The sequence below is a fragment of the Mercenaria mercenaria genome, chromosome 1 (assembly GCF_021730395.1).
Source record: "Mercenaria mercenaria strain notata chromosome 1, MADL_Memer_1, whole genome shotgun sequence".
In the NCBI taxonomy this organism is placed as follows: Eukaryota; Metazoa; Mollusca; class Bivalvia; order Venerida; family Veneridae; genus Mercenaria; species Mercenaria mercenaria.
In genome coordinates, this window is record NC_069361.1 from 75,819,760 (window position 1) to 75,839,413 (window position 19,654).

The 19,654-nt window shown below is 33.0% G+C and overlaps 1 protein-coding gene across 1 annotated transcript; it reads right to left on the reverse strand.

Annotated features, from left to right (window-relative positions):
* Positions 1–1,583: 1,583 nt before the first annotated feature.
* LOC123545480 (uncharacterized) lies at positions 1,584–19,155 on the reverse strand. Its single transcript, XM_045331803.2, has 4 exons — positions 19,025–19,155; positions 5,831–5,924; positions 4,949–5,127; positions 1,584–3,465 (listed from the first exon to the last, which is right to left on the reverse strand). Exons 1-4 carry the CDS (start codon positions 19,083–19,085, stop codon positions 3,437–3,439), a joined length of 363 nt encoding a protein of 120 aa, XP_045187738.2. The 5' UTR covers positions 19,086–19,155; the 3' UTR covers positions 1,584–3,436.
* Positions 19,156–19,654: the final 499 nt, after the last annotated feature.

A 19,654-nucleotide genomic window follows, 5' to 3' on the forward strand; every position in this document is an offset into this window, starting at 1 on the left:
TGGTGTCTTTGTTGTAGACCCTAGGCAAAACAGTCTGGCGGGGTTTCATCAATGTTGGACATAGAGGCGAGAAACTCGGCTTGAAAGGAAAAAATAGCAATGTGGCTTAATTAAGATTACCTATTGGCATGATTTAACCTTGAACTATAATGCCATACAATAGTAAGATTAAGGACATAAATAATTTCCTCGGTAAAATTAACAAAATTTTATAAAAAAAATACTTAGTATACATGCCAGGATTTGATATCTTACTCGTGTGTTTTTTGAAAGTTACAATTTTAGTTTTTAAATATTAAACTATAAAAGCATTAAAAAGGTAAGAACGATAAATTTTATAGAATACACCTGGGACGACGATAAGTAACTCTAAAAACGACTTTTAAAGAAATAGTACGTAAATTACCAAGGGCGTATGTATCTTCTCCAAATAACTACATGAATATATGGATCACTTTTTTATTATTTAAAAAGAAAATTCACACCTTCAAGAATGTCTGGTTTTTGTCATTTGTATCATTAAACAATTTTATATAAAATGTCCTCATATGATTTTTTGTCGTAAGATAAAATCAGTACGTCTTGAATCACAAATTGGTTATCTGCGCTGCGCGATTACAAAATGCGCAAATTTGTTATTTGCGCCCCAAAAAAAAATGCGCATCTACTGCAAATAGCCTTATGCAAATTACGTAAAAAAGGCGAAAATATTGCAACACAATGAACGAAATATTTGGATACGCTTACATTTAAACAATATTGGTACTCCATCACCATGTGCTTTAGAAATGCACATTCACATATTTTAGAGTTTATGGATCAAAACTATTTCTTTCTAACGCATTCATCAAACAGAAAAAGAAAGGAATTTTCCAAGTGGTTGCTTCCTGTTCTGCTCTTTTATTTCTTTCCTGTCTTATGAAACTATTTTTTCTTGTTTGTGTTTTTAAAGTTAATGTCATTATTATGGGCCAGGCCAGACATTAGAAATGAAAATTTGAAATTTTGCAAATCGAGAGGACAAAATCGTCATTTACGGCATTCATTGCACTGACAAAAAGCTATCACAAATACTCCGCGCCTGTGGAATAATAAATTTTGCTGTTTTAGATCAGTGATGAAATAGTTTTGCCGGGATTTAACTCTTTTTTTACTAAAACAATTTAAATAAACGAGTTTTATCAGGTATGTGAGGCCGTCGCATATGTATTTTGCAACTACAACATTAAATTTGTATAAGAAACTTCACAAGGATAGAGTTTGTGCAGTATTTTAGGTTTCTGCACTTAAAATGAAGGAAAATTGTATCAGTAACGAATGCTAATGAATTCAGATCTTCGAGGAAACGGTCACCTATATCCTGAATCTGGCGGCGCTATAGCCTGTGTAAAAACCAAGATCTAGCGTTTGATTGATGAGCATGAGTATCCGACTTGAAACTGAACTTTGGAAAAAAACTTCAATATGCAACAAATTTAATAATGTTTAACAGTACACAGAAGTCCGGTACAAAACGTACGAATAGTCTAAGTTTTTCCTCTTTTATTTTATGATGTTAGATTTTTAAGTCAAAGCTATTCCAATTCAAATAACCAAATACATGTTAGCCTGTGCAAGGACAATGTATCTTTGAGTTTTAATTTTTAAGCTATTTATTTATTTATTTATTTGGGTTTTACGGTGCACCAACACAGTATAGGTTATACGGCGCCAAACAGGACTACAAATTTTGGTTCCACATCTCATTTACATCGAAATAAAAACATGAGATATGGAATCAAAATTTGCATACCTGCTGGAATCACAGCGTTACTGCAAAACCAAGTGTTAAGACCCTATTAGTCGCCTCTTACGATCATGCAAGGGTAAGGCAGTGGTTCCAATTCTTTTCATACATAGATCGTCCCAGAACCACATGGGGCAAAGCTAAGACAGACACATGTCTAGCTGGAGAGTAATTTTAATTTAAGGTATTGGACCCGTAATAGAGTATTTCCTTTTTGAAGAGTATTCAATTCCTACCATAAACCTACTTTGACTGCAGTTTTCAGGAGGGCGTAGGTTCAAACCCCACTAGGACCAAATTTTTTTCTCCATGTTTTCCTTTTTTCTCGTAAGTTTTTACTTCTTTCAAGACTAGTAATGGATATATTGTACAAAAGTGGAAACTTTTCATTTTACAATCGATTTTTTGCTGTTCAATGTGAATTTACCTCTGAATCAGGAGGGGTAGAGTTAGACATCTTTAAAAATACTGAGTTACGTGCGGTAGAAGTTCTCTATTTTGCCTTCATTCTTTAGATTACATATTGTGGAAGAAATGCAGGTAGGTTTTACTATTGCCCCAAATTTATTTTTGAATGAAGTGAACAAAATTCAAAACAGACCCACAGGATTTGATCTTAATTTTTCAATGTTGGAGTTAGAATTCTGTCTCATTAAATCTGCTTACTTGAGGCACCCTGGAAAAAATGATTTTTAAAGTTTTATTTTGTGTTTTATAATTGTTTAACAATAGCTTGATGTTTCTTTTATCAAAATAAATGCTGTAATGAATTCTCTGCAGACGTTTTAGATAGTGGCCATCACACTGAATTGTGTCTCTTCTTTAGCGTGAGGAAATACCATAAATTACACAAAATTTACAAAAAACGGCACGGTAAAAGTTGTTTAAAATTTGCAACACAGTGTGAAACATGGTCAGCTTTAAGAATATACCAAGCAAATGCCATTTTTTAAACATTACTATTAGGGGCCCAATACCTTAAATCAGAAGACAGGATAAATACAACACTAGGTTACTGTCTTTATAAATTTAAATCAGTTTCAGCAGAATATCAACTTATTACCAGTACTTGTATTTTTCTTCGATTTGTCTACTAAATTTAAATTTATAAAGACAGTAATATAATATTCTCTATTTTTTCTCTGTTTTCAAACGTTTAGATTTACTAATTTAGATACATCAGGAATGTGGCAAAGAGTCTTGAAATAAACGCACATGTTAATTATTAATGACGAAATACACCTGTCCTGTAGGAATACGTTTCAGCAGGGTGAATTAGTGCAGAAATACAATCAAAAAGCAAAAACAATTATTTTCACTTTTTATGAAAAAAAAGATATTGAAAGAAACTTATGTAAGTAATGTGAATAATCTGATAAAAATGTGGTATTTTCACTTAAAACTTTAACAATATTATAAATAAATGGTATCACAAATTCGTCGTACAATAATGACTGGGCGGGTATGTGTTTGATTATCGCATCTAAATGTTTCTATGATAACGCTGTTGCCAGTGCGACGGTTAATTGTTCAAAACAATTATGACTGTAGTAAGGTTGGCGGTGGAATTGCTGCATTGCTGGTTCCTACATCATTACCGTTAGCTGACTGCTGGAAACAGTACTGTTGGCCATTGTTTGGCTGGCTGTGCTAGTTTCCGTCGGAAATAACAGCTACCCCTGAATTTGAAACATTATGGTTATTAATCGTTTTAACATTATTACAGAATTGTTTGGAAGAAGAGATATCAAGATGTGTTTATCATGTTGTAGTACTGAAACCGACAGTCATTATAGGCACGAAAATTAGAGAGAGAGAAAAAAACGATAAAACCCCTTAGAGGTACATTCTGCCATTTTCCCCATTTATTGACTTCGACGAGTAAATTAAATCAATGAAATGTATAGGTTACAGGTTGCATTTTAAATTTACTGTATTCTCTAAATGTTAAAAAAACGTAAACGACTAATATTATGTTAAAATGCATGTAAATGTTTAATCTCGTTTTAAAATTTAGACTTCTTTAATTTGCTGACAATTTATTTCAGTACTTGAACAGATTTGATAAGAATAAGAAACATAAAGAAGTCAAAACAACAAGCAAATTCAGTGAATTTATATCCCCCGCCGAATAAGTTGTTTTGTGAATGAGGGGAGTATATTTTAAAAGATCTTTTATTTCCAGATATATACAATATATATGCAAAAAGAACCGTTTGTTGGTTCTTATCATTTACAAAATCCAAGGGAAAACTCTGTTCATTCGTGGTCTGTATGTTCCATGATGATCCATCAATCATTTATGGATTACTTTGATTTATTTAAAACAATGAAGGGCCAGTAACTCTGCATTCACTAAAGAGATTCTAATGAAAGATTCGAATACATCACCTCCCTCAAAATAATTAAAGAACAATATTTCTGGAAAATGAAGAGATCTTGACGAACTGCATGTGCACAATTGTCCCGTAATGATCTATATTTGTTTAAAAATTAATTAAGATCTGTCAATAGGTTACTTAGATAAGCCAAAGATCCCTATCTTTTACCGAATCAAGAGGAAAACTACTTTTTCTTGGTAAAAGGGCGGCAATACAAAATGAGAGCAAAGTTTAGGTACTAATTAATCTTGCTTTATCTAATGTTTTCATATCGGTATTTTTTTCGATAGTCAACAAATAACACTTTTCAATTTAAACAGTCCCCTACAAATCCGAAACCCTTAAATTCAATAAAGATGGGCTGCATAAACCTTAACAATAAAAAGGTAAGGCCGTAGATTTCTCGGTAGCACAGAGTACAGCAAACAGGGCCATACATTGTAAAGTAGGCAGGTCACAAAGGGAAACTGTAAGAACAAAAAACAAGAACTTATCTTGACCATTTCCTCATGGTCCGCGTATACCAGCCAGGCGAAAATCATAAGGTTTACTAATTCGGTGGGTTTCATTTTAGCAACAAGTATATCTATGGAGGTATTCAGAGTTAGTTATGTAAATGTGTGTTTTAAATTGTTCCGTTGTATATTCATGTCATAATTACCGTGACTATTATCATATTCTTCGAGGCATTAGTTACGGAACATAGCCAGCTTTAGAAAAATAAGGACACGATCTGAAAAGAAATTTTAGATTCAGTTACGTAAATATAATGTGACAGTACCCGGTTGTTGTACTGGTTCGTCGTGGGTGATTCGTCCAGGACGCTGCATTTTCGATAAACAAGCACATATACCTCTTATACAAAAGATCACGCCAAAGATACTTCCAACCACTATGCCGGCAATTGCACCGGCTGATCCACTTGATCCACTCGATCCACTTGATCCACTGTAACCACGGCTAAAATACAAAATAAAATACAGAGTATAAAACAGCGAAAAGTCACTGTTCTAAACTGACCTGTCGTTTCATGTTATCATTTTGATCTCCCACAGGACTGCTGTTTTCAGTTTGTCCATTTGTCTGTCAGTTTGTCACATTTTTGTCCGGATCAAATCTGAACATTATAAAGGTAATTTATTGAAAATTTAGATACTAAGGAGACAAAGTGTACAGAGCAATAACCATAACTCTATTTTAAGCGTTTGTCCGGACATTACCTTTACAATTACTACATGAAATTCTAAGAAAATTGCCATATGGACAGGTGGCAATGAGAAAAAATGAACAGCGCAGAAAACAAAACTGTCTGTAATATTTCAATTACGTTCCTTTTTGAACTTAACTTTTTAATATGTTATAAGAACAAAAACTTTGCAACTACTTGGGTGGAGGGAGACCTGTAGAATAACTGGTTGCAATAAGAAAAAGAGTAACAGAGTAAATGGAATTTAAAGAAAGATGCGAAAATAGATAACAACTGTAACTCTGCTTTCAACAATACCACAATTATCTCCCATGCTAAATAATACATTAATGAACATTGACATAGCCCAAATTAACAAATAAAACATATAACATTTTCTGCTTATCATTTCTAACTTTTTGACATGTTATTTGACCTACTTTCGTTGGATATTTTCAGCCCCATGATAATATTTACCAGCACATAGTGTTGTCTTCGCAGAAGTAGTATCCGCTGTCACAGTAATATTCATACAGGTCTGTAGTGTGGCACACCTCCTTACTATTTACATCTGAAAATACAATGAAAATGCATGCAAAGATTACAGTAGAAATTGTTTTCACGTGTTTGTCTTATTAACTTATGTTCTGTACCTAATTCGCTCTTCCAATTAACGACTCGAAGTTGCAAACACGGGATCGTACAATATATATTTGTATTGGATTCAAGGATTTTTCGACCTAGACACATACTCCCATGTTAAATTTCGTGTTTTAAAGTTGTTCACCAAAAATTGAATTTAATAAAATTCAAATAAATAAATATTTGTTTTAAATTACGTTTGCAAAAAGGTGAAACGTTATAGCAGAAATGCACTGTGCTGACTGTAAAGAACATAGGAAATTGAACTTATCTTGTAAAAATACTTATCGAAGGCACAGAACTGTTCATAACTTTGAAGCATTGTCACACAATAGTTAAAAAAAACAATAAAATGTTGAATCCTAAATTTGTTTTCATGCTGAAGTGTGTCCAAATCTCAGAGGCACAAAACTGCTTACTTTTATCGAAATGTTATGGGTCTTAGAAACTTATATCCTTGAACAAACAAGGACAAGAGTACAACACCGGATCCCGGATTGACAGTCAAGCGTGTTACCGCTAAACCACCGTCCCACCTAAATTCAATGCAAAACATATAGAAGGTTTTCTTATTCTGAATGATTATAATTGCATTTGCCCCATTCAATTTGCTTACAAATCGTCAATAATATATATTTGTCGTCAAGCATTGACACAAAATGTTAATACCTTTTACTATGTTTTACCTTCTTGATCTACACCGCAGTATTTTTTATTTAGTAAGATTTTTTTCTAATTTTCTAAATATCTTTGCACCTATATTTCTCTCATCTCAGCAAAAGCATTCAACTAATGCAAGAGTAAGTCAGCCACTACCACCACTTTTCGATTAAACTATTAACCTACCTCTATGCTAGTCTGGACTCATGATACCAAATAAATTGATTTTTGTTCTTAAAAAAATAATGTATTTCTTCAAAGGAAAATTTCGCACATTGGACCAACAAGTATCTTTGAAACATTTTATTTTTAGTTGTCCGGATAACCGACCTTAAGTAGAATTAGTAATACAATCAAGTAAAAAGACCTATTTTAAGAGCATATCTGCATTTCATAGGCATGAAAGTGACATATGTCGATTAACTATTTTCAGACAATATTTTCTGGAGCCAGCATAAGGTACCTTACGAATAAAACATACAAGTCATTGTCTCAAAAAGTTTTCGAATTGTATGTCATTTCTTTGCATGTTTTTCAACACTTAAACAAACGTTTTGAAATGCATTTACTAGAATTATGGGCCTGACGTACTTTTTATTCCCTGTTCATTTTGTAATTCCATCTAAGTTTTTATCATCTGAAATTTTTGAAATTGAAGAAAATATTAAATAGCAACGAATAAATAGAACGTACAGCTGTCCAAATGCATAGACTACTATACTGTAAATGATTGTCATGCATCTCTCTGTTACCCTTTAAGATAACATTAGAAATGATTACATAATGAATGTAAATTAATTCCCCCCCCCCCCCCCCCCCCCTCCCCCATGAATAAAATATCCGTATGAATGGAACTTTTTCATCTTTGGCAATGTAAAACTCAATGACATAATACACACACTGTGTAATATGCAGATAAAGCTAATAAATTATGTGAAATGTAAGACGTATTTAACAAAAATATACCACACATCGAATTGAAATTTTATCGAAACGCTTTGATAGTGTTTATGTTGTTTAAATGGAATTCCAGCGACCACTTCATTATAGATTATGACCTCGGTCTATAAATAGCTCATTAAACAAACACTGGTTCCGAGCACAGTTTCATAAGAAATGTCGGTATGAATTATACTGCGCATTATTAATTAAATGTTTTATAAAAGTATTACTTTAACTTAGTGTGGTTTTGCGTATAATTCAATAAATAATGAGCACAAAATATCTATAATGTAAAAGGGAAGCATATTTTTTAAAAATCAATTCTTCCAGATCAGTTGCTATAGGTTCTACGGGACGTAATCGCTGCGTGGAATTGCCACAGTAACGTAAGAAGAAACAAATGACCATATTCTACGATTTGTATACCAATACAGCGTACATGTTATATTTTGCTACAGAAAAAAATTTACATTAACAATAGAAAATAAAATATTATTTGATCTAACGGCAGTTTTTGTTGTTGTTGTTTTGTTATGTTTGTTGTTGTTTTGTTTGTTTTTGTTTTTTTCTGTTTGTTTTTTTTTGTTTTTTTTTGGCTATTTTTATACCAAACAAATTCGTTTTAGAAACGTTCTGACGAAAGATGAAAGTAATATTGTAAAAAGTGCTTTGTCTCTAATTTGCTTAAAGGAGGTAGATGTAAGAGATCTTTGTTTAAACACACGTTTTCAACTGTTTTACAGGTTATATTAGTTTAAACTGTACTTATTTCCACAAATTGTATATACAAACATGAGTACTATATTTAAATTAACAAAGTTTGATAAAAAGACATACATCAATCAAAATAGTACAAACAAACAAAGAAATTTTTAATCGAATGGATTGGAAAACAAGCTACTTAAAAGGTTATATTAAGATAGTGGTCCGGTAATGGTAATGTTTAACAAATGCATTAACTTGATACAGTCCTGAAGTTAACATATATCCTGACTGTGTTGCATTTTTAAACGACTTTTACCGTGTTTTTTTTTTTTTTTTTTTTTTTTTTGCATGATTTATGTTATTTTCTCAAGCTCAAACAGAGACAAATTCCGAAGTGATGACTACTGCGCAAAAGCGATCGCAGAAAATTCATTTTACCAAATATTTTGCTAAAAGAAACGTCAAAGTATTGCGTAACAATTATAAAACACAAAATAAATTTGTCAATAACAATTTTTCTGGGGAGCTTCAAGTAAAAGGATTTAATTGGACAGAAATTAAGCTCCAACACTGAAAAATCAATGATAATAAATCTTGAAAAAAAGTTTATCCTATAAGATAAAAGAAATATAATGAAAAATAAAGTTTGGTCCTGGTGGGGCTTGAATCTACGCCACCCTGAAAAATAAGTTAAAGTAGTCTCCTAAACACGGTATTTTGATATGAGATTTTGCTTATTTATATGCAAGTCCATGCTATATTAAAGTCAATGAGTCAACTTGGTTTTTTAGTGTTAACTTTGAGACCATGGTGGGGGCCAATGATTAGGTTACAAAGGTAGCATAAACTGGTTTAAATTAACCTGTGGTGTGTTTGCCACTGACATTTACAAGACGGTGTCCGACTGTGTTCTTTCATCGTTCATTTTGACCCAGTTCGTCTATTTATTTTTACTTCTTTTACATTTTGAAGATATGTTTATGTGTATATATCAATACATATACTGTTACAAGGTTGTGGCTTGGTTGGAGTGCGTTCTCGGAACATGACTTTTTTGTTAGATATTAATCTTTGCGTTTTTCAGATTCCCAAGTGAGAATTATGTGCTGTTTGTCTCACTTATGGTGTGGCATTGGTCTGCTGATGCGTCAAATCTGGTGTGCTGTGTGTTTTGTGCCTGTCACCTTCCGCTTTCAGCTTTCGCCGCTGGATTGCCTTCTGGTGAACAAGAAGCCGAGTGCGCATGTCTTCCCTGTCAGTACATAGCTTCTCTGCAGACAAGCCCTTTTGCAGTGCCTCCCTGTTGGCGCCAAACGGTAACTGAACACCTTTCGGCCTCAGGCAGAACTGCAGGGGACTCGGAGGAGATCTGTCCACAGACATGTGGCATGCCAGTCCCACCGGTGTGTGGACACGCCCTGATGCATATGATCAGACCCCCAGCTATGGGACAAATAGCCCGTCTTCCCAGGGTAGGATATGAATTCGGAACTAAGGGTGAGGAAACCCCGACAGACACATAGAGAGTTAAAGACAGAGGTGCTGGGCCATTGGCACTCTCTTAACGAACCACACCACCATGAAATATCGCTGTGACTATACAGCCTTCCGGTGCGAACGAAGAAGAAGAAGTCTCACTAACTATGTTATCCCCAATGTAGCAAACATAATGTATTTTTTCACCATCTGTAGTCTGTCTGTCAAGTTAATCGAGATGATTTATCATTAAAGTACTCTATGCTCGCCTTAGTTTGATATGAAAAACCCATAATATCTAAGATTTTGCAAATATTTTTCCCGCACAGTTTTCAGTCAGTGTTTTGTGGTAGCCAGCCTTTTTGTACTTTCAGTACTTTGATTATTTAATGGCTTGACACTCTCGCGACGTCAAACACGTGATAAATAGCTTTCCTTCCCTCCCTGGTAAAAGTCGCCTTTAGTGGCCCGAGTTTCTGTCTTCAGTAGCAAAATTAATGGCTTATGACTTACGCTGTATGATTCCAATAATAGATATGTGATGACTTTAAAAGATATATCTATTTTTTAAGTTTTGGAAAAGTGTTTGTTCTTCAAACATAATGATAAACATGAATTTGTAACAGAGTTTTCAACGCCCCCACCCCCACCCCCATCCCCCGCTTAGGAACACTTCACAAAACATATTACATGCCTTCTAAGTATGAGATTAACATACAACTAATGTATCTATGTAAAACATGTCTATAAATGTCATGTAGTTTGGAATGTCCGGAAATCTATAATTGCTTTCAAATGTTAATATCTGTATTTTAAGGTTTAGGAGTATATCACCAAAACACAGAAATATTTGTTGTCCCCCTTTGAAAATGAATGCCATTTGTAAAAATATATAAATAAACAATTGCTGAAAACTGTGTTCCACCTAGTTATGTGAAATTTCAACACCCGCACGCTATTTCAAATGCATCAAAACGAACATGTGTAACAGTTCCTTGAAAATGGTGAGTTTTAAAGGCGTTTGACTGTCCGGAAGTGGGGCTCCTTTAGGCGGTCATTTTCCGGAATTCAATGTTTAAATCAATATACTGACAGTTGTTTTGTAGAGTAATATATACGCTATCATTAAAAAAAACTACAAAACATGTGTCAGGATACTGATATAAACATTAAATTCCGGAAAAGGACTGCCTAAAGGGGTCCATCTTCCGGACAGTCAAACGCCTTTAAAAACTCACCGTTTTCAAAGAACTGTTACACAAGTTTGTTTTGATGCATTTACAATAGCGTGCGAGTGTTGAAATTTCACATAACTAGGTGGAACACAGTTTTCAGCTATTGTTTATTTTTATTTCTTTACAAATGGCATTCATTTTCAAAGGGGAACAACTTTTTCAGAATATTTTAAGTACGGGACAGTTCGACAGAACATGTAATGGTCAGTTAACTTGATGATATTGGTAACGATGTTGTTCGTTTATCAAATATTTCTGTGTTTTGGTGGTATACTTCTAAACCTTAAAGATTTATTATTTTTTCTTACCAATAAAGAAATTAATTTGTATTTAATTTTCTTAATTAGTAAGAAAAAATAATAAAATATAAAGAAGTAGTCATGAATTATCATGTAAAAGGGAGGTAATTAAAAGACAAATGAAATGCATGGCATTTATCTAGTTTTAAAACAGGAGGTAATTAAAAGACTTGACATCCAATTTTCTATTTTACTGCTTTCTCAATATTGTAAATCGAATACCATATATGAATTTCAGTGTTATGAAATAATGTATAAAAAGGTACGCTTTAGGAGACTTATTATTGCTGTTGAAAATGCATTATCTCATTAAGTTATACTACAAAAAAGTTTACATTTATGATGAAATTGTGTTACCTTTATTTCTAAGTAGATCTATTATATGTATTGTAGACATGTTTCAGTAGAGAGGTAATACCATTTTAACTGGTATGACCTTCTTCATTATTATGGTCTTGGCAGATATACTTTGTAAGAAACCTATATTGTCTAGTTTTCACTATACCAAGAGTTTCAAGTGTTTCAAGAGTTTATCTTAAAAACAACCAGAAGGTCATTTAAGACCCATGAGTCAAAATTTGCATGATAATATGGCGTACAATTGTGGTTATGCAAAAGATTAGTAAGTGCGGAGAATAGTATAATTCATTGACTTTTAGTCTCGTAACTATGGGCGAGAGGTTACCATAGTGACGTTTATGGGTGCCATTTTTAAATTGGAGTAATTTCTATTGATAAAAACTGGATATTATCGGATTAGCACACGTTAACTCTAATGAACTGAACTCTAATTTAAAACTGAATCGGTGATCAAAACAGAAGAATCGAGTCCCGCTATTTCAAATTGAGTTGAAAAACATATGCCTGTACAATTTTAAAACAAAACGATGTTATCATCAAGGTTTGGTAATATTCACTTAATTTAACCCTACTATTATGCTATTTCACCTCAGGGAGCCAGTATTATGAAAGGATTTTATTATGAAAACTTTCTAAAACGCCGAACATCTCCAATTCCTGGCTCGCAGCTTTTCAAATGGCGATTCGTTTATGAAAAGTGACAAATCGAAAGCTAGCTTACAAAAGGCATATTGGGACTGATTACACGAAATAGGAAGTGACTAGTCAGTGTTACATTGTGAAGTAGTCTAAAGTCTAGTTCCATGCTGTTGATGAAATCTAAAATAATGGATCATATAAGGATGTTGCAGTTAATTTTTTTTTGCCTATTTATTGTATTGAGAAAAGATGTAGACCATTTTCACTGTGAATTTTCAGGTCTTAGTTTTATTGATTGAGATAATGTCTACATACGCGTAATTGCTAAACGGCAATTTTCATGGGAGCATTTTCAGAGGGTGATGTTTCTCGGACAGGTTATTTTTCTTATATGTAACATAACATCTCAATATTTTCTTTAATTTTTGGAAGATATGTTATACTAAATGAATATATATGGTTTTCATATCACTTTAAAACTAAAACGTACTGAAAATAAGGACTCAAGATCTTATTGTTTACATGAAATAAAGAAGGAACTGAATTGGTATAGTGTAACCTATTGTCCCATAAGGCCGTGGCCATCTTTAATAAACAAAAAATGCTCAATAACACGCAAAGGACCAATCTATCGAAAGTAGAATACATGTATTGCATCAATCGCTTCTCCCTTATTGCAGAAATGAGTTGAACAGTTAGGGCAACTTTGGGTAACTGAGCCAGTTGAGCACTTAGAAGCTTGCGTATTTGAAACAAATGCCATTAGGATATCAACACTGGAAAAATATCATGGACTGGATATATAATATGTTAATATTCATTTTTAGGCAGAATGATTCAGACTGCTTCTTTTTTGTGGTAATTATTAGTGATGACAAAATTTATAGGCAAATTGGTGCTAATAAGTAACTGACCCTGAGCACTTTTGGGTCTAAAGGTCACATTCGCACGGACCTGACCTCTCAAAATGGCTTGCACACCATAATTTGAGACGTAATTGACATAGAACCTTAAACTTTGTGGAAACATTGTTTTTGATAAAAAAAAATGACATCAGAATGTTATTTAAGGCCAGGTGACCTTAGGTACACTTTGAAGTACTCCAAAAAATCTTCATAGGCATTGATCATGTTAAGTGGAAGAACCTGAATAGTTAGAGTCCAAAGGTCAAAATCAAGTCACATAAGTCTTATAATGGTGTCCAATCCATAATTAGAGAACGCTCAATAACACGCAAAGGACCAATCTATCGCAAGTAAAATACATGCATTACATCAATCGCTTCTCCCTAATTGCAGAAATGGGTTGAACAGTTAGGGAAACTTTGGGTACAATAGAACCTTACAACTTTATAGGCCCATCGGTCCTGACAAGTTTGCCATTCCACAATTAGAGAACTGTTTACACGTCTTCTTCAAACTTCATAGGTTTCTTGTTCTTGGATAAATCCAGTTTGGTGTCAGTAGGTCAAAAGTGAAAATCAGCATAAATCATGTACTTGACAAACACTCGACATCCGGTGGAATCACTTACTTTTTACGCCTTTTTGGCCTTGATTTTGATTTGATTTATACTAGTTTATTTTAGGTCCATTGTGAAACAAGTTATTTAAACTTAGATAAAACACTCTCGACACCTCATTCCTGGTGATATTCATCGCCGTGAGTGTATGAGAGAGGTGAAGCCAGTTTCCTTTTTAATGGTGAGCGCCAAGCAAGGGAATTCCTGGTACCATTCTTATATGTCTTTGGTGTGATGCAGCTAGGGATTTCACCCACGACCTTGCGCAATTGAAGCGGACGCTCTACCACTGAGCTATCTAGGCGGAACTATAAACATTCATACAACTTTTTTTTCTGGCAATTCAATGTTTTCATGATTACATTTATATATGAATCACTTAATGAATTGACTAAGGCCACACAAAATTAATTTCTTGGTCATCGGATTTTTTCCAAACCAATTAGGAGCGAGCGAGCGAAATAAAATTTTTTTTTGGATTTAACCTATTTATGGAGCGGGCGAGGAGCGATCTGAAGAAGAAGAAAAAATTTGTGACAAGAATCAACAAGCCCCGCTAAAACATATCAAAAAGGCTTGAAAATACATGAAAGAACCAAAGATACTTAAATATTGAGAGTTTTATGACAAACTGTCCAAAAAATACATGGCACCCCTTCTCCGCTGGAAAATTGTGTTCATTTAACACTGCTGATAGAAGCAATATACCATTCCTTAAATTCAAAGTTATGTTAAAAATATTTTATTTCTTACAAGTTATGAAGGTAAACAGCAGGACAAACATAAACTATTTTATGCCTTTGGCTCTACATAACTTTTGGAATAGGTAAATGTGCGAATGTCAAAGGCTTGAGCCCTAAATAAATTCAAAAGCATGTATTTTACAAATGTCAGATTGTATTACACAAACACATGTATGTAGTTCCATTGCCCTTACTATATTTGTCCTAAAATACACAAACAGACTATAGACACCAGACTTGTTCAATTTTTATCACATGTTTTTACCCAATTTTGGTCTCTAGGTAAGGTATGCACATCATGGTAGGTAAGAGAACTTAATTCTTCCCATATGTACAAAAAGTATTAAAATTGCCGAAATTGAAATTCACTTGAAACAAATATCATTTTGATGGGCAATCTGATCAACATTTTAGAACGGACAAATCATGTGAGGATATTCAGAAACTGTATTTGATACGAGTCTTTTTACGAAGAAATTTAGCGAAATTGGCAGTTTGTAAACAATACCTACTGCCTTCCTACTGAAGAGCTAACGGGATAATGTGTAATCACAACAACTTTCGGATGAAAGGATCGTTATCACTATAGCTGCCTGAAACAAGTACTGTTGTCTCACACATACAGAATAAAATCTCAATGATATTATATAAATATTGCATTTCTGAGAAGGTGATATGAAAAATGTTCACCGCGAGATATATGAATATTGACCGAGGCGCCAGCCGAGGTCTATATTCATATTTCGAGGGGTGAACATTTTTCATATAACCCTCTCAGGAATGCAATATTCATTTTATTATACCGAAAGCTTATAAGGGTCAAAGCATTTACTGGAAAATCAACATAATAATTTATTTAACATTAAAAAAGTAATTACTAACCAAATAATGAAGACAGAATTAAAGAGTCTTTACTTGTTAGGACTCATAATTTTTGGCGACTTTGCTGTAATAAGATTTTTTTTGATAGATTTAGTCGAGACGATTACATATCGCTGACATCTAGCTATATTTATTCTAATATTTCAACATTGCGTCAAACAGTAGCATTCGAAAAACGGCGATAACTTTCTTCTTTCTAAATGAAACATATAAGTGTGAGTACTCATTTTCTTAGTTAGATTATTTCCAAACTTATTGTTGTAGTCTCGATTCAATATTTGATGAAAAATTGTTTTCGAAATTTTTTGCACGTAGCTTAAAAAAGAAAATAATCAATGCGAAAGTATGAATTTCTCAACGGGTGATATGAAACAATAATATCACATGCGCAGAAAAACAAAATAACGCTGTTGCGCATGTGATATGAAATTATGGATCATATCACCTGCGCAGAAATTGAAAATAACGATTTTGCGCATGTGATATAAAATCACTGGGGAATATGATATATTATTCAAGTTGAACTAATGGGAAATTTGCATTGGACATTTATGTGAGGTATAATAATATATAAATATTGCATTCCTGAGAGGGTGATATGAAAAATGTTCACCACGAGATATATGAATATCGACCGAGGCGCCAGCCGAGGTCTATATTCATATTTCGAGGGGTGAACATTTTTCATATCACACTTCAGGAATGCAATATTTATTTTATTATACCGAAATGACACTAACGGTCAAAACATTTACTGTAAAATCAACATAATGATTTAAATTATTTATCTAACGTTAAAAATGAATTGCCAAATAATGGAGACTGAATTAAGGAGTGCTTACTTGTTAGCACTCGGATGGCAACTCTTCTGTGTAATAAGACATTTTTTATAGATTTAGTCGAGACGTTTGCATATCGCTGAATCCTATGTTAAAGTAGGCCTATGCGCATTATCATTTTAACATTGTGACACTGCTGAAATCGCTAGCAGTAACATTCGAAAAACGGCTATAACTTTAATATTTCTAAACGAAACATATATGTATGAGCACTTATTTTCTTAGTTAGATCATTTCTAATCTCATGGAAATAGTTTCGATTCAATATTTGATAAAAAGTTGTTTTCGAAATTTTTGGCACGTAGAAAAAGAAATTTAATCCTTAATTATAAAAGCACATCTTCTGAAAAGTTAACGTTAAAGTCTTTTTCTCAGTGAAATTACTCAACGGGAGATATGAAAAAATAATATCACATGCGCAGAAAAACAAAATAGCGCTTTTGCGCAGGTGATATGAAATTATGTATCATATCACATGCGCAGAAACTGAAAATAACGATTTTGCGCATGAGATATAAAATTACTGGGGAATATGATATATTATTCAAGTTAAACTAATGGGAAATTTGCATTGGATGTTTATGTGAGGTATAATAAAACACTATATCACGTGTAGTCCAAATTGAATTATATCACCTGTTCATCATTTAACTGCTACTCAATTATTGCCGATATATATATATTTATTATATATCTATATGAATTCTGTAAAAATTCGGCTTGTATTTCACAATTAAATATGAACAAGCAGAAAAAAAATCGTATTGTGCCTTTTAAATTCCGTATTGTACCTTTGGTATTCTATGCTGCCGGACTTCATTCATTAGTATGCATGACCTGACACAGTTCTATAAATAGCGCACATAACAACTTCACTTAGTTCCATACATTGAAGATTTCGTTTAATAACAAAACATCAAACAAAAAGGTAGAGGTATATAATAAAAGGGTCATTATAACAGAAGCTAGACCTGGAATTTTGTATTCGGCTATCGCGGATTTTGCAAGGTTGGATCATAACTCGGCGCTTGCGCGCCTTGTGAGATCCAATCTGGCAAAAATCCACTCGAGCCGAATACAGCATCCAAGATCGAGCTACTGTTATAATAACCCTATTGTATTTTAAGAATCGCAGCAAAGGTTTTTCTTATCACCAGTTATTTTTTGATGACACTGTTTTAAATAATGAGATGTTGATGTCATCTTGAGAAGAAAATGACTAGCGAAAACTCTTCCTAATGATCTTTCCCACTCTGTCATCGGCTGTCAATTTTGCATACTGGTCAATTGTTGAGACAAATACAGAGGCTGAAACATGTTCCAATTATAATTAAAAGTATTAAATGGTATGAATCTTTGTCGCTATATACACAGTGAAAAAAGGCCCCTACACAGTGAAAAAAAGGCCCGCTCTGAAATTTTGAAATCAGTCTGCAAAAATTGAAGCGAGCGAAAGCTGATTTTCAATAAAAACTTATTTTTTGATTCTGAAAAAAAATGGAGCAGGAAATCCGTTGACCAAGTTATCAATCTGGTGTGGTCTGAGTATAATATACATTATAAAACGATTTTAATATCACTTACAGTCATACCTTAACAGTCACTAAAGTTGTAAAATGGCCAGATTTACGACACACTTCACGAATGTTGAACGAGTATTTCTTACCTCATTATAACAAGGATAATATATTTACCACATATTTTAAATTTGGTATCAGTACGATACTTTTTGCATCAAATAGCATGACAGTACACCATAAATAGTTGAACGCGCATTATGGGGGCATTTTTGCTTACTAACAACTTTTGTTCAAGTACCTATCTAACAAAGCTAAAGAGAAAACAATTATTATATACAATGTAATTTATACGCTAATGAAACTAAAATAAAATTTGATAAGAGGGAACAGCTTTCATTTTGCGTTGCAGTTTGTTACATTTTTTTTAAGTTTTAGGTGTAATCATACATAGGGGTTTTAGATAAAATAATGCAAACACTACAATAACTGCATAATGCAAACACTACAATAACTGCATGGCAGTTTTTAAAGTAGCTAACCGATCCCTTTTTAATTTTAAATGTTCAAATGTTTAATTTACAAAGTCGTAGGAGCCGACGAGCGCTTGTTATGTATTTTTTTCGAAAAATTTCTTTTCAATAAAATAGTAGCATGAACTACATTAAAACGACTGATTTTACGAATCTATCCGTCTGAATATAACTATAAAATGCATACTGCTTTCAGCTATAACATTAAAAATTAGTTACAATACGAAGTTAAAAACTAGATTATAAATAAGTTTTGTTCTTTTTTTATCAAATTAAATGAATTGACTACATGTATTTTTAAAAGACACATTTACTTGATCACACAATGTTATCTTTTATAAAAATATTAAATGCTCATAACTATACACTTCTGGTTAAAATATTGTGTCGGGCCAAATATTTCCATATTTGAAAGGCAATATCTACAAATGATAATAGCGATATGACATTGACAGTATTTGGTTACTTAATATACGGTAGCAATGGTCTTTCATTTGAAACCTTATTTAGAACTGCTATTTTGCTTAATATTGTTCATGCGGCAAATTAATGACTAAAATCGATCGTCATTCATCTGTTCCTTACATTTTTACTCGTTACCGGTGTTTTAAAAGCATTATATTTATAAATTGCGAATTAGACATATTTTTGCTAAAACAATGAATTAAGAAAACATACCCAAAATAAGTGATATTATCACGAGCAAACATACATATATCAATTGCTTTAAGACATCCATGTTTCAATAAAAACCTATTCTCCGTCCCCAAATCAAAATGATGACAAATACAGACGCAAAACTGTTCTTTTTATTTAATTTATTGACATCTTGGGATAGTGAATCACCCCTTTTCTCGAGGAGAACTAGGAAGTTTTGGTGCTTACATGCTTATAAACTTGTCGTCCCAAGATAATAAATTATATACATATTAGAAAACACGTGTTTATAAATTAATAAGTGAAAGTTTTGTGTAAATCTATGTGAGAAAAGTTAAAAATCGTACCATATGAAGATTGATCTAAGCCTCATTATTTTTTTTTCACTTGATAGTTTACTAAAACCATGATACTGACATCGAAACGTTTTAATAAAAGTGCACACTTTCTCAAGTTCTGCGGCACCCACATTTTAGTGCAGTCATCCGGGCTACAGATAGTCGTTTACGAAGTCCGTTATCTTTTTATGTTTCATCCTCCATTTTGAGTGTAATTTATTTTCATTTACATAAGAATTAGATGTTATTTTTTTGTGCTTTTACACAGGTATAAACCGCACTGAGACTTGCGATTCCAAGCCTGAATCGCTTT

Coding starts and splice junctions, on each gene's coding strand:
- LOC123545480 (XM_045331803.2), bottom strand. CDS start 19,085: ATGGATGTCTTAAAGCAATTGATATATGTATGTTTGCTCGTGATAATA. Junction 5,925..19,024: donor GATAATATCACTTATTTTGG/GTATGTTTTCTT, acceptor TTGTATTTTCAG/ATGTAAATAGTAAGGAGGTG. Junction 5,128..5,830: donor GAAGACAACACTATGTGCTG/GTAAATATTATC, acceptor TTTGTATTTTAG/CCGTGGTTACAGTGGATCAA.